Genomic DNA, 25,374 nt, shown 5'->3' on the forward strand with positions numbered 1-25,374 from the left:
TCAGTTGCAATAGAGACGACATATTGTCCTTTCTGAAGCATCTCTCTCTCTCTCTCTCTCAGGTGCCGGTGAAAAGTTTACTTATCTGGGATTTGCGATCTGACAGAGGCCTCTAGAGTGATGTTCAGTCTTTTGCTCAGAAGTAAATGAGCTGTAGTTCAGTTGCACAGGGAGGGGGTGCATCTTCAATGCAAAACAAGAGATCAGACCTCAGAAGGATAAGTAATGGTGTGAGATGAAAGGGAAGAAAGCCATCTCCATTATCCCAGCTTCAGCACTTGATGAAAGCGTTCATTTGTACGCCGTTAACGAACCGGTATTACACAGCTTTGTTAAATGCTTCATTCTGATTGGTCAATTAGGGAATTCAGTCTGTTATTGCTGAACACAATGCAGACCGCTGCTATGAATAACAGACCATTGCAATTGATATGGGAGCAAATCACTGCTTCTATATCCAGCAGTGATTTGGAATATTGACTTATATTAATTAGTACTACAAAATAAAAGAATATGAGTATATATTCATTACTTAGATTCAAGTGGTCAAAATACGGAGCAGAACATTCATCCCATGAAAAGTCAGATGAAGCCAGGCATCCCAAGGACAGGCCTAAGCAATCGAAATTGAGTGCACCCGAACCATGGCCTTGGAAGGCAAAGCTACCGCAGTTAGAATTTTTATGGATTGGACGTAAGTAATGCATATTGTACTTCAAATACCTGGACGTTTGTTTGCATCTAAATTAGTTAACATTGAAGAAACTATATTTTAAGTTTTAAGTTTTTTTAAATGGTAATACTTGAAAGGCATTAATTGAATTTCGAAGAGGTGAATTCAAAACAAATAAAGATTACAGATTACCTTGTTTTTACAGTAAAATATTTCAATCTTATGAATTTAATGGTGTTCACATTTCCATCTGCAAAATTAAATTGCTTTTAAAATCAAAACATTTATTTTGATTTGACTGCTCGTCGTGTACCAGCCATGTTCGCTTATTCAGCGCTGCTCTCCCAATTCATCTGATTACTTTTAAGGCAAGAAATATGTTCTTAAATATTTGCCGGCTTTTCTCAAGCGAAGCCTATAAAAATAAAGGAGAAGAGATTCTTGAAGATGGCCACTGCTTCGTGCTCCTCTTCGTGTGTAGGCTCAAATGGAGTAGGTCAAATGGAGGTCATATCACATCCATAAGATGTGAGGGCCTACCGGCAGATAGTTTAATTGTGTATAACCCCCCCCGCCCTCCCCCGTATATTGTGTTATTTGCAAAGAATCAGCATCGACAGAGATTCTCATTTTATATTATTTAGCTTCACCCCGATGCATGCTACACTGACTTCCCCTCCGGTACCGAGGCACAGTAGTAGTGTTTTTCCTTGTTTTTCCTCCCGTTACGGTCAGCGGGAGTGGCATAGCTCTCTCTAGGATAGCTCTGGTACAATACTACCTCATGCTTGTGTTTATTTGTTTTCCTCTGTCCTTTCCTCTTACCTCCCTGCAGCAACAGTGAATGAGTCAATTGTCTTGTCCCTCTGTTGGCGTACAACATTAACCTGAAGTAACAACATGGGTCGTTCCACTTTCAACTTAAACTTTATTAGTCTGTTTCATTATTGTTCCGTAAAGCAAACATCAAAGTATGAAGGCATCATTTCCGAAAACAGTAATTAATTTTATCTTTAGTTATGGCACCACTTAAAAATAACTCAAATCATATCCTTTTCTTATAGATTCTTTTAGTCGATAGATCAAAAGATAAAACGAGGAATATTAACAACTGGTTACATGGTGTAGAGTTAGTAATTAATGATAGATCATCTGCAAGCAACACCCAACCAAAATGCTTTACTTGGACCGCCTCTGTGTGATAATGTTTTCATATGAAATAAGGCAAATTCTTCAGATAAAAGTATAGACTAGCTGGTTAAGAGACAAGCAAACAATCGGGTAAGCTAGCGGGCGGGGAGAGAGAGAGAGAGAGAGAGGGAGAGAGAGAAAGAGAGAGAGAGGGAGAATGTAGGTGAGAGAGAGAGAGAGAGAGAGAGAGAGAGAGAGAGAGAGAGAGAAAGAGAGAGAGAGGGAGAATGTAGGTGAGAGAGAGAGAGAGATTGAGAGAGGGAGAATGTAGGTGAGAGGGAGAGAGAGAATGTAGGTGAGAGAGAGAGAGATTGAGAGAGAGAGAGAGAGAGAGAGAGAGAGAGAGCAGGAGATACAGTTTCCATGTTGATGAAGTTCAAAGCAATTCAGTCATGCAAGGAAAACAACTAAGAAAGTGACAGGATAAAGTAATTTAATTTAAAAGACACTCACATCCTCTAGAGTGTTGCGTGGGCGATGGTATTATCCCCGTTAAAATCTCGCATAGAGAATCAGCCGCTGCGAAAATGTTGAGCTTTGTCATGTTTCATCAGTGCAGACGTGTGTGTGGCTATGTGTGCATGCATTTGTGTGTTGTCTTTATTAGTGTGTTTAAGTTGTCCTTGTTTTTTCGTTAATCCCGGCCCACTATCATAGTCCTTGGTGCGTGGATTGTTAGTATTGTGGTCATGGGGTTGCATTTTTAAATGTAAATTCAGTATTTTATTTTGACAGCAGCCCCGCCCGCAGCGGTGTGCGACAGAATGTGGCGGCGGCGGCGGCGGCGGGGGTGTGATCGACTCACACCTCACGAGCGCTCGCGAGACGCAGTCAACGTGCGGAGCAGTCATCGGCAAAAAGAGTTACATCTGTTTAGAAACGCAGTAGAATGAGGTGGTGGGGAGGGGGGGGGATTCGGAGATTCGTTCCATGCCAGCACTCTCTGCGACATAGTGATTTCCTTTGATCAGTAGTACCCTACAATCTGGTTCGCCTCGCCTCCGCGGAGCTAATGATGGCTTAGACACAGTGACGCATGGCTCATCGTCTCAGGTTGATATGTTTTAAGTCTGGACAGAAGGGTTCGATAAGTACGCACAGACGGATAGACTGACGGACACGAAGTAGGCTACATACATCCACACATACATACTGGCATGCATACCTCACATACGTGTATGTACATAAATGCACAAGTATGTACATGCATGTATGTAATCAGTACAGGAGTACCTCACAGTTGTTTTTTTGTCGGGCTGTGCGTTCCCTTTGTTATGTACATGCTCCGAGTCGTCGGCTTCTGTCGTCTATATCGTGTGTATGTGGCGTCGTCTAGTTTCCCTTTCCGGGGATTATTAAAATTTATAGTTTACACAGACACACACACGCACATGCACGCTAACACACACACACACACACACACACACACACACACAGGCAAACACACCACGTGCACATATACAGTTACATTTTTCATGAGGAGTATCGGATCAAAGAAGAAAGAGCGAGAGAAAAGAAAGAGGGGTGGGAGGAGTGGGGGAAATTAAAGTTGAAAATGGGAGAATCATGGGGTGTAGAAGCGGGGTCTCCCGGGCCAGGGAACAGGGGCTGCGCGGTACCACCGGCGGCTCTGACACTGGTATGGTGGGTGCCTTCACACAGTTTGCTGGCTGTCAGATGAGGCTGATTGACCGTCCCTCCGCTGGTTAGTCTTTGTTCTCCTCGGCTTCTGCGGAGAAGAAAGCACATGAGCGGCAGTGAGATCTGGAGTCAGACTATGAGAGGGCGGCCGCGGTCCCATTCTTTCACAGGTTTTAACGTGAGTGCCATCTCTCCCTGGCGTCGCGTTGGCGTCCCGCTGCTCGTCAGAGCATGAGAGCCGTTTCTCGACTTGTGAGAGATTTTCGTACCCGAGGACAAATCAGCGTTCACACTTAATAGTAACCATCTGTGAGCACGGCGAGAAGACAAAAAGAAACAAGATTCGGTTGAAAAAAAAGAAAAAGAACAAAAGACGAGACAAAAAGTCACCCGACCGAAAAAACAAAACAAAGGAGAAACTAATCGGGGAAGGTTGCTGGTTCCGCTCTCCGCCTGTCGGTCCCTTGTAGCCGTGCGGTACCTTCGCTCGGGCCAACCACTGGTAAGCACGCTGCTTGACAACGTGCTCCCCGCCTCCCCGAACGCCTTAACTCTCTCCTCGTGTATGCCAAGTCATTTCATGTGCTGTGAGCCCATCCAATTAATTCAACCCTAACTATCTGCCCACAACAGTTGGGCTATGTTTTTTCTTTAGGTGTTTTCGTCTGTTTTGTTATTTTTTCGACTTAGCACTGCTTCCCTGCTGTACACGTTTTTTATTATAATTGTATTACATGTAATTCTTCAGGACCTCCACCGCCAATACCACGTCCACCACCACCACCGCCTACACCACCATCAACACCACCCGCTCTTCCATCACCACCACCACCACCACCCCCACCACCCCCACCACCACCACCACCACCACCACCACCACCCCCACCACCACCACCTCCAGCACCACCCCCACCACCACCTCCAGCACCACCACCACCCCCACCACCACCACCTCCAGCACCACATCCACCACCACCACCGCTAACAGAGGGAGAAACGCAGAATATTGGTTGCTCTCGCTCTGGATGCATGCATACAAATTAAACACAGCCGTGTTCCTGGCGAGTCTCGATGGGGGTCTGAAAATAACAATATTGTGGTGTCCTCCTCCGGCGTGATTTATCAGCGCCATCTTGCCCCCCTCTCCCCTACGACCCACCCCTCCCCGTGGTCTGTGTCACCACCATGTTAAAATAACACCCGTCGCCACCTGTGATTTATGAAATGTCTTATCGCCGGGTCCGGGGGTAATTCATCACACTCAATCTCCAAAGACGCGGCGGTGACACGTTTGTACAAAAAATATCAGGGTCGCCGCTGCACACCTGGGGCGACCGCCTGCGATCCACACGCGCCTTCGGCCCTGGAGAGACTCAGGTACAAACGGGCTGCTGCTGGTGTCTGTCTGTCTGTCTGTCTGTCTGTCTGTCTGTCTGTCTGCCCGCCCGGGGCCAGCGGAGAGGCCGAGACAGTTACGGAGCGGCTCCTGAGTGGATCGGGGGGGGGGGGGTTGTGTTAAGGCAGAGGAGCGATCCGGAGGGACGGACCCGGAAAGCGTACCTGGGGATGTGCACTGCCGAGGCTGACATCCTTTCACAGATGGAGCCGCTAATAACAGCAGCGCCGCTGATAATGAGAGATGTGGAGTCTGACTCGTGTCTGAGTTGATGAGATGCCCTCCCACCAGTCCATTATGCTTGCACGCATGCGTGCACATACACACACACACACAAACAAACACGCCCTCGCATATACACACACACACACACGCGCGCACGCACGCCCCAACACACGAGTGCACACAAACACACACACACACTGAGACGCACCCACACACACCCAAACACACCACTCACCAGCCCACTTGCACACAGATCTTTCGAAAGTTGAAAGTGGACCTTTATCACGTCCTCTCTCTCGCTCTCTCTCTCTCGCTCTCTCAATTATGTAATAGTGAGGTTGAGGTTTAAGGGAAGTGGATTAGAGACTTCCCACGTCCCATATAATACAGAGAAGATATTTAATAATAAGTTATTCATCCCTTCCCTGGCCGGCTTGCAAATGTAGTTAAAAGTTTGAGATTAAAAACTGTTTTGGATATTGGATGCCATGTGGTAAACTCACAAGAACATTTTGCTTCTGATATTATCATTGTCAAAGCGGCGACTGCCTAACCACGTACAGGCATGGGAAATGGCGTTGGCTGCCAATCCTGTGCTGAAATTGAAATGCGAGTGCGGAGTAAGAGACAGACAGCTGGTGCGATGTTTTAAACAATAACGGCACACCCTAGTTTCACACCACGAGGGGAACATGTGGAGGTGTGGAGCAGGTGTTGTCGGTATCGATGAACAGCGCAGACAACGTCTGTCGGTGGTTCTCAATGATTGGCCGACGCTCACGACTTCCTCGTAACGCAGAGATGCTGCGTTATTCAATAACGCAGCATCTCTGGGTGAGAATTCGGGGGAAGGTGTGCAGATGTTAGAAGTGACAATACAACCCTGGATAACCTGGGCCGCAAACTACTGACAATAAGTCATGTAATTTAAACAAAATAAAAAAGCGATTCAACATGAAACTGAACTGAATTATAGGAATAAGTGTTTTCATTCTTCTCCTACAAACCAGTTTACAAACTGATTTGTAAACTGGTTGTAAAAACTGGTTTGTTAACTGGTATGTGTCTCATTGTATAATCCTGAATTAATCATTGATCAGCATCAGTCCAACACCTCCTAAATCTTCTATATCTTATTTTTCTTTCTTTACCCAAAATAAGTATACAATATAGCTAACAACAGTGCAAACACCTGCTGCTCAATAAAAACCATTCGAAAGCACGCCAGGCTTCAACGATGTTAAGAGTTGAAGGGTATAGGGTCGGACTTATCCACACATTCTCAAAAGACAACCGGCCCTACACGGGATGCCCTACGTCTGAAGAACTCTTCCAGAAGCTGAGTTGGAGTTGGAATGGGCATTGGACTGCGCTGTAAGATATAGCTCACCTGAAGCATCCACTGGTGCAGCAGCGTGCCCAGACGCGTCATGTTCGGAGGAAGGAGGGCAGGAGACAGAACAGGCAGAGAGGGATGTTAGTGGAGGTTCAGGAGAGGCTCGCCTCCAGCGACGCCTCGGGACACTTCCACCATAGCCCTCGTAACGAGGAGAAGTAAGCTAGAAAGTAGAGTTTGCACTTACCTCCGTTACTGGTGCCTCTCTCGCCGTCTTCCTCCACGTTATCTGAGGACAGGGAGAAGAGGCAGTATTGATTTCAGACTCTTGCTTATCTCGGATGGCTGTTCTTGCCCGCTAGATGATTGACAGAGTCGGACGGATACGTGTTTACGGTCCGTTGGGAGTTGTATTGATTATTAATTTGCATAGTGCTGTTTTCTGTGTATTTCCCTATCCTCCCCATCTTCTCCAGTACTTCAGGACGGCTGCCTGGCAGATCGCCGCTGAGCCAAAGTGGCTTTCCCAAAGATACGACCCATGGCAACGGACTTAACCTGAACAACGCAGATGACAGTCCCTCCTCAAACTTCAAAAGGCCTTTGTCTCTCATTGACGTATCTAAGAAGCGAGGTTACATAAAGTAATGCTCATGGAAGTAGGCTTTTAGGAATTGGCCTATGAACGTCTCCACCTTTTTTGATCGTCTCTCATTGACGTTTCTAAGAAGGGACTGCACTTCAAAGATCCGGTCAAATACTCTCCCTCCATCTCGTCCATCTTCTTCTTCACCTTATAGTTGCTCTCCCTCTCCCTCCCTCCCTTCCTTCCTCCTCCCTCCCTTCCTTCCTCCTCCCTCCCCATGTAAAATAAAACCCCAATCCAAAACAACAAACACTAACCAACCCAAATCTTCCCACCAAACTGAGTCCAATACATAAATGACCTGCTGTCCCTGGCAGAAGAGGGATGGGGACCCCCAAGAAGCAGGAGGCCCCCTGATGGCAGACCCAGGCTCAGTCAAGACCCCTTGCCCATCTGTGTTCAACGGGTGTCCCAAAATCGGCCAAATCAGAGTCCAAAAATCGACTCCTCCCTCGGGCCTCAATGCCATCAGAGACTTCGCGCTCCCACCCCCCTTTCCAACTCATAGATTTGCCCGTGGGCTCAATCTCCGTGGATGAGGTCACCTTTCTGCACACATCTTCACATGCCAGCACTCAGGGCTGCCTAAAGTATAGAGGCACCGGGCAGGTTTGAACACATGAATTATAAAGCAATCCAGGCGGGGAGATGGCGGTTTGATTTCTCCACGCGCGGAGGGCTCATCGTCTCCTGACAACGAAGCCGTCGGCAGAGGAGGAAGTGTGTGTGTGTGTGTGTGTGTGTGTGTGTGTGTGGGTGTGGGTGTGTGTGTGTGTGTGTGTGTGTGTGTGTGTGTGTGTGGGGGGGGGGGGGGTGGGGGTTGTTGGGATGGTACAATGGAGCAATAATTCCCTTTCCCCTCCCGTTGATGTCACCTTGTCGCCAAAGCGGGCTGAAAATCACAATGTTTGCCACATCGTTCAAAAAGCGACGGCGTTGTCGTACACCAATCAGAGGGACCTAAGTGCATACGATCATTGATCCCGCAGCATTGGGCGCCCCACATCGGCCCGAACATGAACACAAACACAAACACGGGTCACGGCGGCGTGCGTACCGGAGGAGTCGCTCACGCGTCTCTCGTTAAATGAGCGAGCGAGCGCCCCCCAAACAGCAGGGGCTCATTCCACCATGGCCTCATTCCAGATAATTCTCTTTATCTCGCTTTCTTTCTCCCCTTCTCTCTCTCTCTCTCCCTCCCCCTCCCCACACTCCCGTCTGTTCTAAATTCCCCACCCCGTCACCCAACCGCTCTCCCGTTCCCCCCCGCTGTCTCTCTCTCCCTGCCTCGCTCTCTCTCTCCCTCCCTCTCTCTGTCTCTCTCTCTCTATCACTCTCTCCCTCCCTTCCTTCCTTCCTCCCTCCCCCTCTCTGTCCCTCCCTCCCTCCCCCCCTCTCTCTCTCTCTCTGGTCTCTTTCAGCTGCTGGCATCACAAGTCTTGGAGCAGCGGTGGCATCTTCTCCTCCTGACGTGTTCAAGCGATGATCAAACGAGCGTTGAAAGCTCCGCATTTCAATTGATTGTGGACCCCAGCCTCCCACAAGCATCTCCCCGTCCCCCCCCCGTCCCCCCCTGACAGTGGTGTAAAGGGCCATCATTTAGGAGGGAGGGAAGGAGGGAGGCTGTATGTGAGCAGCAGGGACAAACACATAAACAAGACAGGGGGGGGGGGGGGGAGAAAACAGAGGGGAAGAGGAGAGCGGGGGTGTTGAGGGGAGTACAAGGTTCTCATGAAGGAGAGGCCCAATCCACCAAAGTCGGATAAGGAGAAAGGGTGAAAAGAAAAGGAAAAATAAACAAACCAACAGAACAACAACAACATGCCAGTGTAGTGACTGGACTCCCCTGGCAGCCAGCTAGACAGCTCACATCAGTGGTTCTCAGTGCTGGTCTCAAAGACCCTTGGCAGTCCTTGAGGGTGTACCACAGGGGTTCCAGGACCAAGAGAAAGAAGAATGTAATTTGGATGTTAAATACACCGAGGCCCCCCCGCTGGGAGTGTTGATGGATGCGTCGGGAAGGTTGTAGGTATTCCGAACACGGAGGCCATTTGGAAATATTAATGAGCGTCTTCAAGCGTTTAGCTGTTGGCGCTCGGGCGAACCGCCGGGGAAGAGAGTTGAGGAAGACCGGAATGGGCTCTTCGTTATGGATTCACTTTTCACATGCTTAACCTGTAAATTATGCCCTGTTGTAACTCATAGTCATGCAGAAAGTGAGGAAGAAAGCTGCCTGAAGGTGAACAGGTATTCCGAATAATCTGTTTGCTACACCGTAAGACACAGCTTTTCTTTTTTTATTTTCAGCCTGTGAAGAGTTCACTTTGTGAAAAAGAAAACACATTGTCTTGTCAGACTTCTGGGATTCTGAATGTTCATTGAAGTTTCTTATTTTTTAAGAAATCCAGCAGAACACTTTCTATCAAACAATGTCATCTTGCCATAGAATCCTACCCACACAACCCTTAGTTCGTCTTTGCTTCTGGGAATTATTTAAATGTTTCACAATGGGAGACAAGCCAAATTATGCTCCATGGCATCTGACTTCATATTTTTCATATTTCCATAAGTTTATTAGACTACCATCCCTCTAGTGGTCAGAAAACTATGAACGCTGCTTTAAGTCAAACCAAAAACACAAAGAACAGTGAGAGAACATCGATAATGACAATCCCTTGGGATATTCACACAGAAAGGAATTGTGTGAAAATGTCTATTTTGGTGGGTTTGTTTATGTATTGGCAATGTGAGTGAGTGAACTTGTGTGTATGTGTGTGTCTGTGCGTGATTGGGAGACAGAAAGAGAGAGAGGGAGGGAGGGCGAGTGCGCGCGAGAGAGGTGTGTGTGCATACATCAGGAGATGGAGAGAGAAAGGAATCGTGAAATATAAGTCATCCTTGCACGCAGACAAGCAGAAAATTACATCCTCTACCTTCCACTCATTTATGAGACACGCAGTTAACATTTAGTTGGTCAGCAGTAATATACTGCAGCACAGTAGCTAACCTAGCGTGTTGTATTGCACGGCTCCTGCAATGAAAAACAACAACCGGGTACCATTTTGTGAATGTTAGTATAGATATATCCTGTTTAGATTAACCATATAAACCCCAATCTCGGAAAACATCGGTTATTGTCTGACAACGATTTACATATCGTTAGCCTCATAGCATAATTGCGTAATTCATATTTTGGTCAAATTGTGATATCGAACCTAACTCTACTCTCCTGATGCTGCTGATTCACTATGCCTCATTGGCTATAGCAAGAGCCAATCAGAGTGTTTTTTACATGGCATAATCATTATCTGCATAAGTCATCGATTTAACTTAAGACATTTTTGATGCTTAATACAAGATAATAAAAAATATGACTGATGCAGTTATGCTGTATGCTAACAGTATGGGGACAACGAGTGATATTTTTGGGCATGGATAACGGATATCCGGGCCAAGACTTCCTCTTATGGCATTGCTTATTGCTTTCAACATTTTTCCTTAGTGTTTGAGGTCTGGATAAAATTTCGGCTTATCTCGATAAACAGATATCAAAGTCGTGGTCAGTCGATGGCCGATTGGTTCTGAGATTGTTGCCCTCCACAGGTACTGTATACCTGCCTACCAGCGCTCAAACGTGATTGGTCAATACTAGTCGGACTACAAACTGAAAAAAAACATAAATTAAGACTTGCTTCCGAAACTTGTCCCGTTGGTTTCAGATTCTGCACTCATATGCTGCTATCTGTTCAAAGAGATTAAATAAATGTAAATGTTTAGAAATGTCAAAAAACAGAAAAAAAACAAAAAACTATTGTAATTGGCTCCTGTAATCAAAGAGGACCTTAGTCGTAACCTGCTCTGGAACCCCGTTATCAAGACAGCCTGCAGCTTCCATGCACCCCACAGAGAGAGAGAGAGAGAGAGAGAGAGAGAGAGAGAGAGAGAGAGAGAGCACTAGGGCACAACTCTGAGACTCTGAGGGTCACACAGGGATGGCCTCCCACCCTCACACCCACAGCCACACCTACACACACACACACACAGACCACTCAGGCCTGTTTAATGTTCCAGACAGTGACCAACATCAGAGCAGGACCTCTCTCTTATTGTTCCTCTCTCTCTTGTCTCTTGTTTTCATGTCCTTGAGCTCCTCCTTCAAAGCCTCTCTCTCTCTCTCTGTCCGTCTCTCTCTTTCTGTCTCTGTCCTCTCCGCCTCTCTCTCTCTCTCTCTCTCTCTCTCTCTCTCTCTCCCTCCCCTGAACCCCCGCCCCCTACAAGGCAGAAGTAAAGAGGAATGCGGTTGAGACGAAGAGTAAAGAACAAATCGATGGCAGTGTGTGGACTACTCTGTCCGCTGTCCCTGTGAAGAATCCTCCCAGCTGTTTGATCTGCGGCGCATGACCAGAAACGGGGGTGGTACTTCAGAACGCGCTCTCTCTCTCTCTCTCTCTCTCTCTCTCTCTCTCTCTCTCTCTCTCTCTCTCTCTCACATGGCCCCGGGGGGGGGGGGGGGATTCTGCCAAGCTCCACCGTGTGGCAGATCGATCTCCGCCCCAGTGTAGAGTGCAGAGGGAGAGGGTGGGTGGATTTAATTCAAAGTCAAAGGCGCCAACAACCTCCTACCGGGGTTTGACGATGGTTACCACCCACACACCGTAGCAACAACAACGCTGGCATGAACAGCAGAAACGCTGGCCTGTGTAACCGGAGAACACCTGTAATTTCAACCGAAATTCACCTTGTGCAGGTGGGTGGCGGCTCGTGATTCAAACTGCACATCACGTAAATCACCTCAACAGGAAGATAATCCCACCCACACACACACACCCACTCACAAAGACACACTCAGGACTCCTTGGCACACAGTGAGCCGGGTGGCCCGCGGGAGGCTGCTCGCTATGTGCGGTTCCTCCTGCGCTCTCAGGCTATGTATACTAAACACGTATGAAAGGGAAACCTTGAGTGAACTTAGCATGAACCAATAGCCCCGGGAGGCCCTGTTTGCCCCTCCAGCACGCATTAATTACAGCGCGCGGCGCTCTCATGAAGCAAAACAAGAGCGGGCCGGCCTGCACCGGCCGGCCTGACCAAAAGAAACTAATGAGCTGGGTAAACGGAGGAAAGCAGCGGCATTTTCATATGTAAATGCCGGGGAGTTGGTGGGACCCAGCGAGAGGGAGCGACGGAGGGAAAGAGCGAGGGAGGAAGCGAAAGAGAGAGAGAGAGAGCACTTGATAGCAGGGAAGGGTTTTCATTGCTAAGCGATGATACACCGCCCCGCATCTAAGCCAATTAAAGTGGAGTATCGAGCTGTGACCTCCGGTGGAGGAGGAGGGAACAGAAATCAAGTCTGTGAAAGAGACGGGGGCACTACCCCTTTCAACCGCCTCCAACGCGGGACCCAATGAGCTTTCATCCGTATTCCGCCTCCTCAGAACGAGAGAAAAGAGGAAACAATTGGTACACTGGGTATCTTCTGTGTTGTTGTTCAGGGCTTTGGGGATGGAGTGGGGGGGGCGGCTGTGTTAGGCCTGGCATCAGGGGGGCCGGGAGAGGAGGGGGGGGGGGGGGGGGGCAAGGGCCCCTACATAGCGGACTGAAAAGAACCAAGCTCATTACACGGCCCAGGACATGCTTGACAAGATTGGAAAACACAGAGTATAGTGACTAAGTTAAAGGAGCCGGCATACCATCTGGTCTCAGGGGGTAACCTATCTCACTGAGGGGCAGAGCAGAGATCAATGGAGGGCGGGGGGGGGGGGGGGGGGGGGGGGGGGGAGAGAGAGGGAGGGAGAGAGAGAGAGAGCAAGTGAGAGATGGGAGAGAGGTAGAGGGAGAGACAGAGAGTAAGAGCGAGAGAGAGAAAGAGAGTGAGAGAGGGAGAGAGAATGAGAGAGAGAGAGAGAGAGAGAGATAGTGAGAGAGAGAAAGAGAGAGGGAGAGAATGATGGAAAAAGAGGGAGCGAGAGAGAGAGTAAGAGCGAGAGAGAGAAAGAGAGTGAGCGAGGGAAAGAGAGAGTGAAAGAGAGCGATGGTAGAGGGAGAGAAATAGAGAGAGAGAGAGAGAGAGAGAGAGAGAGAGAGAGAGAGATATGTACATCTGTATGTTATGGTATATTGTTATAGGTTGTAATATGTACATATTGTTCTGATGTGCTCTTTTGTTATTATACATAATATTTGTAACACTGTAATGCTTTGGCAACACTGTTTGGTTTACCACAATAGTCATGCCAATAAAGCTTTTTGAATTTGAATTTGAGAGAGAGAGAGAGAGAGAGGGAGAGAGTGTGATGGAAAAAGATGGAGCGAGAGAGAGAGTAAGAGCGAGAGAGAGTGAGAGAGTAAGAGCAAGAGAGAGAAAGAGTGAAAGAGAGCGAGAGAGAGAGAGAGAGAGAGAGAGAGAGAGAGGGAGAGAGTGTGATGGAAAAAGATAGAGCGAGAGAGAGAGTAAGAGCGAGAGAGAGTGAGAGAGTAAGAGCAAGAGAGAGAAAGAGTGAAAGAGAGCGAGAGAGAGAGAGCGAGAGAGAAGGCGGGAGACAGAGAGAGAGAGGCAAGCTGTGCTCTGAATTACCAAACGAACGAAAAGGCCTACGAGCTAAAAGCACTGGACGCCAGTTGAAGGACGAGCGTATTGATTTAGTCTTACAAAAAATATAAATCCCACCACCGCCGTCCCCATCGTTTAGTCATTCACGAGCCTGGTCCCTCACAACGAGTAAAACTCCACCAGGGAGTCGCTCAGCGAATACAAGCTAAAAAATTTAAGAGAGAGCTGCGCGGAGACGAAACGATAAAGAAGAAGTACTCGAATAACCGATTAAGAAAAGAACAGATTTAGGGGGGGGGGGGGAGAAGTCACTAAAATAGACCTAGGGGTATGGGGGGAGGGGGTGGCGTAGAAGATTCCTCTTATCCCAGTGTGACCTACATACCTCTGAAACCTGCTCTCGGTGGTCGCCTGTCCCTCCCACCCCTTGGGGAAGGACTTGACGTAATCTGCAGGCCTTCTCCGCTGCTCTTACAGTGGGCATACACCTGTTGGGTCATCCCCTGATGCCTTTGGTTCTCCCATGTAGTGTGGAGGTCAAGAGGTCATCAGCCAGTTGGAACCTAGTCCAGCCGGTAGTCTATGAGGACTCATGGCAGAGGGCAAGGGGTCATCAGCCAGTTGGAACCTAGTCCAGCCGGTAGTCTATGAGGACTCATGGCAGAGGGCAAGGGGTCATCAGCCAGTTGGAACCTCTTTGCTTCTCCATACCTATGCTGCCATGCCGATGTTATGGGGCGGCAGTGGCTCTGGAGGTTCGGCGGGTTGGAGAGGTTGCTAGTTCGTTCCCCGGCTCCTTCCAGCTAGAGTGTCGAAGTGTCCCTGAGCAAAAAAACCCTTACGGCTTCCAATGAGCTGCCTGTGGTCTTGCATGGCTGACACCGCCGCCGGTGTGTGAGAATGTGTGTGTGTCTCAGGGGGTAACCCATCACAGTGAGGGGGAGAGCAAAGATCAATACAGAGGCTGAGAGATGGTAGAGATAGAGAGAGAGAGAGAGAGAGAGAGAGAGAGAGAGAGAGAGAGAGAGAGAGGGAGAGAGGGAGAGAGGGAGAGAGAGGGAGAGAGACAGAGAGACAGTGAGAGAGGCAAGCTGTGTTCTGAATTTCCAAAACAAACGAATGGGCTACGAGCTAAAAGCACTGGACGTCAGTTGAAGGACGAGCATGTTCATTCACTCGTTTAGTGTCCCTGAGAGAGACACCCAACCCAAACTGCTCCCGACGAGCCGGCGGTTACCTTGCGTGGCTGACACCGCAGTTGGCGTGTGAATGTCTGTATGAATGGGTGGCTAGTTGTAAAGCCCTTTGAGTGACTACTGGTTAGAAAAGCGCTCTATAAACGCAGACAATTCACAATTTAACATTCACTTATAGACGGAGTTCGGCTGTGAAACCCATTCAAAGCATTACACTGCGATGCCTGGCGGCTTCCATCTGAGCGGCGTCCGGAGTATTGAGCGGAACCCGAGAGGTCAGCGGGATCGAACGGGCGGTCCGAGCGGGGGACGGGGGCAGCGATCTATCACTGAGGAGAATTCATGGGCGAAGGATCTATACCCTCGTTATCAGGCAGCACGGCGGAGGTGATGGGTTCAAGCAGTTGCTTCAGTGGAGCAGCACAGGGCTGATAATATAATACTGATAATGCTAATGGTGCTTATGCTTATTATGATAATGACGGACGGAGAGTTGAATATCAATATGTTTACTGGAAGCTTTTCAGTTAGTTTGATCGAAGAAATAAACTTTTCCCATTCTGTGAGTTTCCTTGTGCAACACCACACAGATATGACTGCTGTCATAATAGTACCTCATATAATAATTATTAAAAGAATCAAAAACAATAGAAAATGTGAGTATTTGATGGGAATATCTATAGAACTGTCATGACAAAGGCATTCCAAAAACAATAGAAAATGTGAGTATTTGATGGGAATATCTATAGAACTGTCTGTCTGTGAAATTGAAGTTGTTTTGGGTTGTTTTGCTGGATGTTATGTTGCCTGCTATTGTTTCATATATTGGATCTGATTTCAGCACAGGGTCCCCATGAGTTCCCCTTGCCCTATAAGGTCAAGTCAGGTCACCATTAACACACAAGCACACAGCAGTTGATAAACGAAGCATGACTCTTCATAACTATATGGATGAGCCTAGAATCCGAGGTAACCCATTAGCATAGTGAGGACCTGGATTCATCCGGCATGTTTTTGAGGCAGCCTACGCCACATGTTTGTGGCGCCATGTTGCGTATATGTTTATTTTTGTTTCAAGCAGCAGTGGAAGCAGCACTTGCATCATCTTCCTGAGTGCCTACGGGAGACAGAAACGCCATGCAGAGATCACTCAAAATCAGTCAGAAGTGAGCAGTGTGTGTGTGTGTGTGTGTGTATCCTGTGTGTGTGCACTCATTGTGTATGTATGTGTGTGCCTGTGTGTGTGTATTTCAGCTTTCCTAAAAATAATTGTATCAGACTTTTCAAAAAAAAACTACTTTGTGTCACATCTCGGCAGGGATGACAGATCACATCTCCACTCTGTGTGTAGAGCAGAGTTACCTGCCGTTTTTTATTTATTTTCCCCTGTCGTCGGCCAATGAGCGGCGGGCAGATGGGGGGCTGAAGGGGCCCTGATCAAAAGCAGAACTTCAAAGCCGCGCGGAGAAATAAAGTGCCGTCCCTCGCAGCCCATTAGACGAGAGCCCTCTCCCTTTGAAGCCGGCTCCCGGGCCATAGGTGACCGAAATAAAAGGAGCAAAGGGAAGGGAACAATGGCAATGGCGTCTTCCTCCGGCATCCCTGGGCAACACCGGCAGCTAAACCCTGCCTGAGATTCACAGGCACCGAACTCAAGCAGAGGCTCTCATCTGAGAGTGAGGAGGAGTAAGGATGCGCCGGAGCCGCGAAAGAGTATCGCACTGACACACACACACACACACACACACACACACACACACACACACACACACACGAAAACACTGATAGGATGGGAGGTCCGTTCAAACAGGACTTCTGGCACATTGGAATGCCTTTGTGGATTTCACTACTTCTTTCCTTTCTTTTCTTTGTTTATCGTTCATTCACGAGGCGCTCCTGATTTCCCAAACCACCCCCCCTGCTCCAACGACATACTTCACTGCCAGAATCCGGTTGTGGCGCAGCGTGGACATCCATCCAGCGAGCTGCTTTGCCATCCCCGGAGTGGACTGAGGGGTCGGAGGCCCACCCTACCAGGGGGGCTCGCCTATCGGAGGATGTGCAACACGGATCGGGAAACAAACACGGCTTTCATTTGCCGGCATAAAGACGAGACCGGGGAGCGTTCGCTTCCACAGCACCCGCACAAAGTGCCACATCTGCGGGGGTGTTTGGGGGGTGGGTGGGGTGGGTGGGTGGGGTGGGTGGGTGGGGTGGGTGGGTGCAGTCAAGCGTTTTTTCGGTTTATTTCCGTTTTTCCGAGGGACTTGGTGTTGGGAGTTTAGCCGTGCATGTGTGTGCCGTGGGCAGGGACCCCGGGGGGCCACTCAGAGGCGCGGTGGGGTCCGCCATGCCAGGCGCTCACTGTGCTGACAACGAAGGGAGCCACAGGCGAGGGGTCCAAAAAAGCCCCCCCAAAAAAATTACATTTACATCAGCGCCAGTGGTCTCGTCGCTGAACAAAGAGCAATACAAACGAGCCACCAAACAACCAATTAAGATAAAGCCCCCCGAAACTCCCAGAATCCCTTCTGCTGAGCTCTGCCAGGGAACACACGCAACGATGCTTCAGCAGAAGCAAGTTTAGCCGATATTTTAGTTTTTTTTTTAACAAAGCATTTTCTTTATGGACACAATATGCAACCTACGAGGGGGCTGAGGTGGGGGGGGGGGAGAAAGAGAGAGAGAGAGAGAGAGAGAGAGAGAGAGAGAGAGAGAGAGAGAGAGAGATGAAGACAAATACATGTCCTTTGATTCAGAACCGATTCCTTCTGATGTTCCTCTGCCTCTCTCCACTAATTTTAACATGAAAGCAAGACCACACAGGTCACAGCGAGTATTGCTTTGGTACTTTTTATCTGTGTGTGTGTGTGTGTGTGTGTGTACGTGTGTGTGACTCCGTGTGTATGAGTGCGTGTGTGTGTGCCAGTGAGACAAACCCACCTAGTTTCAAGGGAACCTTTCATGTCTCGTGTCCCGTGGCCTGTTCTTCCTCTTCCACACCATTTTTGGGATGTTCTAGAAAATACTACAAATCAATCCCCCTACTGTCTCTCCCCCCAACCCAGACAAATAAGAGAACTAGTCCACCCCTCCCCAAGACAAACCCCTAATTATCCTTCTACGAGTGATTAATAAGGACATCGATGCTGCTCTACATCATTTCTTCTGAGGTTTTGTGTATTACTGTGTCGATCGGAATGCCTCATGGGATTGTAATTGGCGATACTCTGCCAAGTCGAGAGTTATAGTACAGTAAAACCCTGAATTAACATAAATATATATATATTTATACCTTTACCTCACCTAAAGAACACTTTCTTCAGCATGAGAAATGCTGTGGTGCTTTCCAACACAACAAGGCATCGCCATAGTGACAAATCATTCCATGATGAATGACATATAATGACAAAATAACATCGCCACCATCACAATAACCAACTGACTTTCCAATGCTCCTTTGCTTCGAAAATGAGGGCGGCCATTGTGATATGACGTGGTGATTTCTAAGCCCTCTAGGGAGGGTGAGGTGAGTGAGGCAGGCACGTAGGTTATGTCAGGGGGGCGGAGGGGGGGGGGGGACACGTGGTGCATTGTGGGTGCGGCAGGGCTGCCCACTCCCAGGCGGTGATGGATCTCACTCCGAACGGCTGGGGGCGCTGTCGCTGCACTAAATAAAGCAAGACCAGGACGTCGATACATAAAACGCCATGGCTGCCGCACAAACACACACACACACACACACACGCACACACACACACACACACACACACACACACACACACACACACACACACACACACACACACAAGACACACACACACACAAGATGACTACACAGACACAAGCACACACGCATGGCACACACAGAGGATGGGGTGAAACTTTATAAAGAGAGAGAGGGAGATTGAGAGAACGAGAGGGAGAGAGAGAGAGAGTAAGCAAAGAGAGAGAGAGAGAGTGGGTGAAAGAGAGAGAGAGAGAGAGTGGGAGAAAGAAAGAGAGAGAGAGAGAGAGAGTGGGAGAAAGAGAGAGAGAGAGAGAGAGAGAGAGAGAGAGAGAGAGAGAGAGAGAGAGAGCTATCCAAATCAAAGTACACCAACAAGTGAAAATGAGGATGAATCGAAGTCTCCTCCAGATGAATTGGTGTCTAATCCTTCCAAACAACAAAACAAATCACCCATGGGGTAGGGTGGGGATGGAGAGGAACTGGAGGGTGGTGGCGGTGGGTGGTGGTGGTGGGTAGGGGGCTGTTGAAGGGGACAAGGAATCAAAGGCAGAGGAATTGAGAGCCAGTGGGTGTAGAGACTGTGATTGCTGCTGTTGAAATGCTACTTTATATCCCTCGCTCTCCCTCTCTCTCCCTAGCTCTCTCCCTCTCTCTCCCTAGCTCTCTCTCTCTCTCTCTCTCTCTCTCTCTCTCTCTCTCTCCCTAGCTCTCTCTCTCTCTCTCCCTATCTCTCTCTCTCTCTCTCCCTCCCTCTCCCTCCGTAGCTCTCTCTCTCTCACTCGCTCTCTGTGTAGTGAGGGCAAGAAGAACACTGCAGCCGCCTACTGTGTCTATCCATCACACCCCCCACGTGATCACATACACACCAGTACCCCCACCCTCCACAGGGACACACACACACACACACACACACACACACACACACACACACACACACACACACACACACACACACACACACACACACACACACACACACACACACAAAGGACTGTGTTGCCCATACGGCTGAATGCGTGACGGGTTCGTATCCCAGTTTGGGGGATGACGATATGTGATAAAAGCACTGCATCATGGGAAATAGAGCCTGGCATGGCGCTGCAACATCGTGTGATCCTTGGAAGTGTCATACACAGGTTAAAACAAGCCCCCCCCCCCACCCTCCAACCCACCCCCACGGAAAATAAGTTCAGCTAAGATAACAAAATATGTTCTTTTCGTCCCATAGCAAGATATGGAGGCAGCCGGTAAATCTCACTTCTGTACCCAGCAAAGCAGATATCGACTCCTGTAGGAGAAGCATATCGCATGAAGGGAAAACAATTTCTGTACCCAGCTGAGATTTATTTATTCCCAGCTTTAGGCTAAGTGAGCCTTATTTTAATTTATGGGGAGCCATGATCCTGGAGGTGCAGGAATAACCTGCGATGCTGGGGAGACATTTTGAACACAAAAACAAAATTGGTGGCACTTTCCATTTTATGGGGTTATGAATATTCATAAATTACAGATCTGGGAGACTGATTCAGCCTTTATTGCACCCTCAATATCACAAAGATAATTACATTTTTCTCAACTGACATCTAAGGACAATGTTGTATATTTATATTTCATGTAAATATCTGGTTCTGGCGAAAAGAATGGCACCTAACATCTTTACCATGTGAATTTCTTCACGCATGAATATTTATGAGCCGGATTATGTGCGATATTTATCTCACATTATTATGCTGGTACTTTTGCGGCAAATTGCCCATACTTCAGCCCATTCCTGGAACTTCAACAGACTCCTCCTTTGATTGCACAACATTACCCCGCTATTGTCGTACAGGGGACTCTAAATCGTGAGGGCGTGTGAGGAAAAATGCTTAAAATGTAAATTATTACAGATTGAAGCTTACACATAAACAACAGATGGGCTAGCCCGATAGCAATAACTAACGATTACAGTCTCGCTGGAAAAAAAAACGAGGGAAAACAATAAGACATATGTATGTGTTTAAGAATAGTTACATTAGCAAGTGAAACAATGATTTTTTTTTGTGTGTGCGTTTTGATGTATTCGGCGAGTTGGAACTCAGGCTCAGATGTTTAGCTGTGATACAATATGCTTTGGCTCCTATGTGTGAAGACGCAGCGTGAAGCTGAGGCTGACTTTCTGCCGCAATGTACACATTGTGGGAGAAGAGGCACAGACGTGCTAATGTAAGAACCCGAGAGTGTGCCTGTCACCAATTCTGCACGACGACAAGACTGGATAATGCATTCACGTGCATGCATAAGTACTCGCTTTTTTTTTTTCCCATCAGGCGTGTGCGTCTGTGTCTCTGTACGTTTCCCGCCTAGTGTCAAAGTGTGTACTTGTATTATGCGCACCGCTAAACGTTTGTCACGAAACACTCTTTAAATCCGCTTATTTAACGCTCTGATTAATATCCCCTCTCAAGAGAGGATGTCTAAACTCAACGCCCGAGCCTGATTGTGGTTATTATTTTTAATACGGGTATCGGCTCAGGAGTCATTGGTTCCTATTGTACGAGTCGCAGGCTGCAGCTGGCTGAGCTGGCCTGCACACCGGGCAGCCCGCCTGCCCCGGCTACAGCCTTCCACGATGACTTACCTCGGAATCGGGATGTGCTGCGATGGCAGCCTTCCCCTCCCCGCTCTCCCGCCTCCCCCCTCCCCCCTTTCTACATTGTAAAGTCAAACTGTCAATCACGGGCGGCGGCGTGCTGCTTTGAATCCGTTGCCGAGCGATCGATGGACAATCTTTCGGGCAGACGTTCACGATCAACAACTGGGTCCTGATGAAACCTCGGAAAGATGGAAAGTTATGTGCTGTTCGCAGGACACTTCTCATTGGCTGTGGGCTGCGTGGTGGAGGATGGAGGGGGTCTATCCCCGACGGGTCTATTTTAAACATTCGCAGCGCTCCTAAATTAATTGAAAGTCATTCGGTGGGAGAAAGGATGAGGAATGAGTCAGACGCCTGAGCGGGTTTTTTATTTTGTTGCTGTTTTTGTTTTTTTTGTTGTTGTTGTTGTTGTTGTTGTTGTGGTGATGGTGGAGGTGGAGGAGGAGGGGGTGGAGGAGGCGGTGGTTGTGCAGAGGTTGGATATATATCACACTTTAGCCTTTACTCCTCCAGAGTCAGCAGCTAATCAGAAACTGCAGGAGCCCCAGCACGCAGAGTGTATGCGTGCGTGTGTGCGTGCATTCTCGCTATTGTGAGTTTGTTAGCATTTCTCCGTCTGTGTGGATGTGTGTGTGTGTTTCTGTGATTGAATGTGTGTGTGTGTGTGCATGTCTACGTGCGTGGTTTCGTTTGTGTGTGTGTACGTGTATGGTTGTGTGTGTGTATGTGTGTTTGTGTGGTTGAATGTGTGTCTGTATGTGTGTATGTGTGTGTGTGTGTGTATGTGTGCTTGTGTGTGTGTGTCTGTCTGTGTGGTTGAATGTATGTGTGAATGCCTGCGTGCACGGTTGCATGTGTGCGTGGCTCTGCCTGCGTGTGTGTGCGTGTGTGTATGGGACTGAGTAGCACACCATAGAAATACAGAGAACAGCAGGTGAAATTTTTTCCGCATGGAGAGACGTTAGCATCTGGGCGCTACGTCAAAGCAGTAGCCGCGGCGGCGGTAGAAGCACTAACCGTCCGTCTCCTCTTTAGGCTTCACAGGGTCCCCGCCGTCCATAGGTTTGGCGGCAGGCTTCTCCTCCTCTGCTGGACACACAGACACAGTGGTGGCCTGTTCAAACTCTGCTACCATGCAATACAACACAGTGCAACGCAATACCATGGGCTTAAAGCTGCTCATGTCACCGACACAACAGTGTGCGCTACCAACGGGCCGCTGAGCTTTCTGATGTTATCTCTGTCATGGTATGTGTGGCTGTGCTGTGTGTGTATATGTTTGTGTGTGTGTGTGCGTGTGTGTGTGTATGTTCGAGAGTATTACTCGTGTTCTGTGCAGTGCCAGTAAGGACCTAAGACTGGGGGATTTCTCTAAGCTGTCAACAAGGGGCTGATGGTAGACCAGGACATTAGTGGTGCTTCTCCCTGACTTGTCTCAGCCCGGGCTGAGTGGGGAGGGTTTCCGTGTGGATTCACGTGCACCGTAGCGAGACACATCACAAATAAAGCCAGAGAGGGGCAGGGGACAACACTCGCACGGAGGTCCTCATTCAGGTCCTTCATGTAAGTTTCTGAAGTTGGTAAAAAAAAAAAAAAAAGGAAGAAAAAAACAATCCAAACAAAGATTGTTTATTAAAAAAAACCCGCTGTTGTTAAGTCGGATAACAGAGGCAGATATTGAGCGGTAGGGTCCCTCTCCGTTGTGATGGCGCCGAGGACTAAAGCTGTAACCACGGTAACCACCCAACTACCAAGAATAACGACTTGTGCGTCGTGTTGAATATATGTCACGCCGCCGCTGTCGTCTTGTTATCCGGCAGCGCTTTGTTGAATACATATCACATTACCGTTGTAGTTGACTATTATCGTATTGTTATTGTGTGCTGCGCTGAAATATGGGCATTACAGCCTGTAACCGTCATTTTGGATACTTTTCCCGCAATCTCAATAGCCCTGACAAAATAAATTATGTGACTAAAATAACCAACAAAGAATAATATACGGCTTTGCCTTTGTGATGCTAGCTTAATACAGTAGCCGCAATGGGGGCGGGGGGTAATTTCGGTTCACTGCTTGTACTTTCCTGTCAGTTTTGTCAGTCGGATGAATTTGTCTATCCATTCATGTCAAATGCGTCGTAGACGGCGTGTTCTAGAAGGACTGGACAACAGCAGGACAAAGGCCTAGTCACACTCACTCTAATCAATCTGCAGACATGACAGCCTCTGAATATATTCTGCACATCCAAGACGTCAGCACACGCACAAGCCTTTGTGAAAACGCAGTGTAACAGATTTTATTCAATTTCCTTGCAAGAAGGATCTCCATTTAAGCTGGCGCGTAAAGAAAAAACCCAAAGGGGTTTGATTAGTTGAAAACAAGATTTTCCACGCTCTACTTTATACCCTAGATTTACGGAACACTGCATTAAGGTGTCTTCTTATTCTGTTCCTCGACATATTGGCTCCTGCCTGCTTCAGTGAAGGGCAGCGTAATAAAGGCTAAATGTTTGTGTCGTGTATGAGGGTTCCAGCATGGCGAGAAAACACATTAACAGTCTGCATAAGAGTTTGTCATTTGTGAACGTTTTCTGCTGGATTTGAATTAATGCCTGAAGTAACCTTTCAACAAAATGCTGTGGATCTGCTTCTCTCTTAATCTCTGTTCTGTTTATTCCCTGCCTGTTCGTAAACAAGTTGTGTATCTCCTGTACCACATACACACACACACACACACACACACAAACACACGACACACACACACACACACAATTACCACCTCGTGTGGTTATTGTGCTCGTTACCCACACATATATCTATTTCTATTCAACTCACTCTAGCCAACCACCTGTCTCGCACACGGTACCCTGAACGACACGCAGAGCCACAGACGGGCAGACGCTTGTTAGCACACCTTTTTCCTTTGAGTTGGAGTCCTCGCCGTCGGCAACTCCGTCGTCATCATCTTCGTCTTCCTCCGCGGCCTCTTCGTCGGGCTTTTCATCATCACCCATCTCATCTGCAGGAGAGAGAGAGAGAGAGAGACGGAGAGGACAGAGACAGAAAGAGAGAGACGGACAGAGAGAGAGAGAGGGATAGAGAAAGAAAGAGAAAAAGAGGCAGAGAGAGACAGACAGAGAGAGGGAGAGAGGCTTTGAAGGAGGAGCTCAAGGACATTAAAACAGGCTGTGGATACCCAGCGCGCCGCGAGACTTGGGGGGAAACAAGGCCGGACTTCGTTAGCGGTGACAGAGGCGACCCAGAGCTGCCTGGACTAAAAAGGTGCCCTGCTCTTTGATGTGCAGCGGGCCACGAGGACAGATGCCACGAGCTGGCGGGACAGCATACGAGGACGGGGTGATGTGACTGTGTTCGCGTGGAGGACACACCAAGTATTGGGGTTTATATTTGGCTAAACACACGCACGCGTGCCTTGCATGTACGCACAAACACACACACGCAGAGGCGCACACACACACACACACACACACACACACACACACACACACACACACACACACAGACAGAGAGACAGACGGAAAGACAAAGACACACACGCACACACTACAGAGAAACACATACGCAAATACCTCACACACTGTCTGTCTCTCTGTCTGTCTGACATCAGATTGAGGCAGCAGGTGCAGTTCTAAAATGTACCGCTCCGCTGCCAGAAAACAACAGAGTGTTTATCTGGGAATGTGATTACATATCCCAGGGCTGCATCGGGTATTTACCCCAAAATGTATGTTGTGGGAGGATGAAGGCTGTATCTGTCAAATCTCTGTCAATGGGAAGGGAGTTGAATAAACCACAAACCGGAGGGAGGGGCTGCTGACTGCCAGTATGCAAATGTGGAATTTTAATTATATCTCTGCAGAGCGGCAAAAATTCTCTGCAAAAGAAATCGCTCCAAGTCTAAGCTAATGATTGCTCCTCTTTGCAGAACCAACACAGACAGACAGACAGACAGACAGACAGACACCCACCCACCCACCCACACATACACAGCGCTGAACACACACACACACGTGCACAAAAAGCCTTGTTCTGTTGACACACTTTTAGCCGAGAGTCGGGGGGCTGTCGGCACTGAACCACGCGGTCGTGTTCGTGAACGCAACCGCAGCGGTGTGAAACACAACATCACTGAGCC

The 25,374-nt window shown here is 48.3% G+C and overlaps 1 protein-coding gene across 2 annotated transcripts in view; it reads right to left on the minus strand.

Moving 5' to 3' along the window:
- Positions 1 to 1,614: 1,614 nt before the first annotated feature.
- macrod2 (mono-ADP ribosylhydrolase 2) overlaps positions 1,615 to 25,374 on the minus strand; it is a 403,152-nt gene continuing 379,392 nt past the window's right edge. Inside the window, exons 13-16 of one of the 2 annotated variants that reach the window (XM_079730230.1) lie at positions 24,133 to 24,237; positions 22,237 to 22,305; positions 6,710 to 6,751; positions 1,615 to 3,593 (exon numbers count right to left, since the gene is read on the minus strand). In XM_079730230.1, the coding sequence (XP_079586356.1) occupies positions 3,571 to 3,593; positions 6,710 to 6,751; positions 22,237 to 22,305; positions 24,133 to 24,237 (239 nt within the window). In that variant the 3' untranslated portion in view covers positions 1,615 to 3,570. Of the gene's footprint in view, positions 3,594 to 6,709; positions 6,752 to 22,236; positions 22,309 to 24,132; positions 24,238 to 25,374 lie in introns of both variants that reach the window. The other variant, XM_079730229.1, reaches the window with a different exon arrangement.

The sequence above is a fragment of the Pollachius pollachius genome (assembly GCF_949987615.1).
Source record: "Pollachius pollachius genome assembly, chromosome: 2".
Lineage (NCBI taxonomy): Eukaryota > Metazoa > Chordata > Actinopteri > Gadiformes > Gadidae > Pollachius > Pollachius pollachius.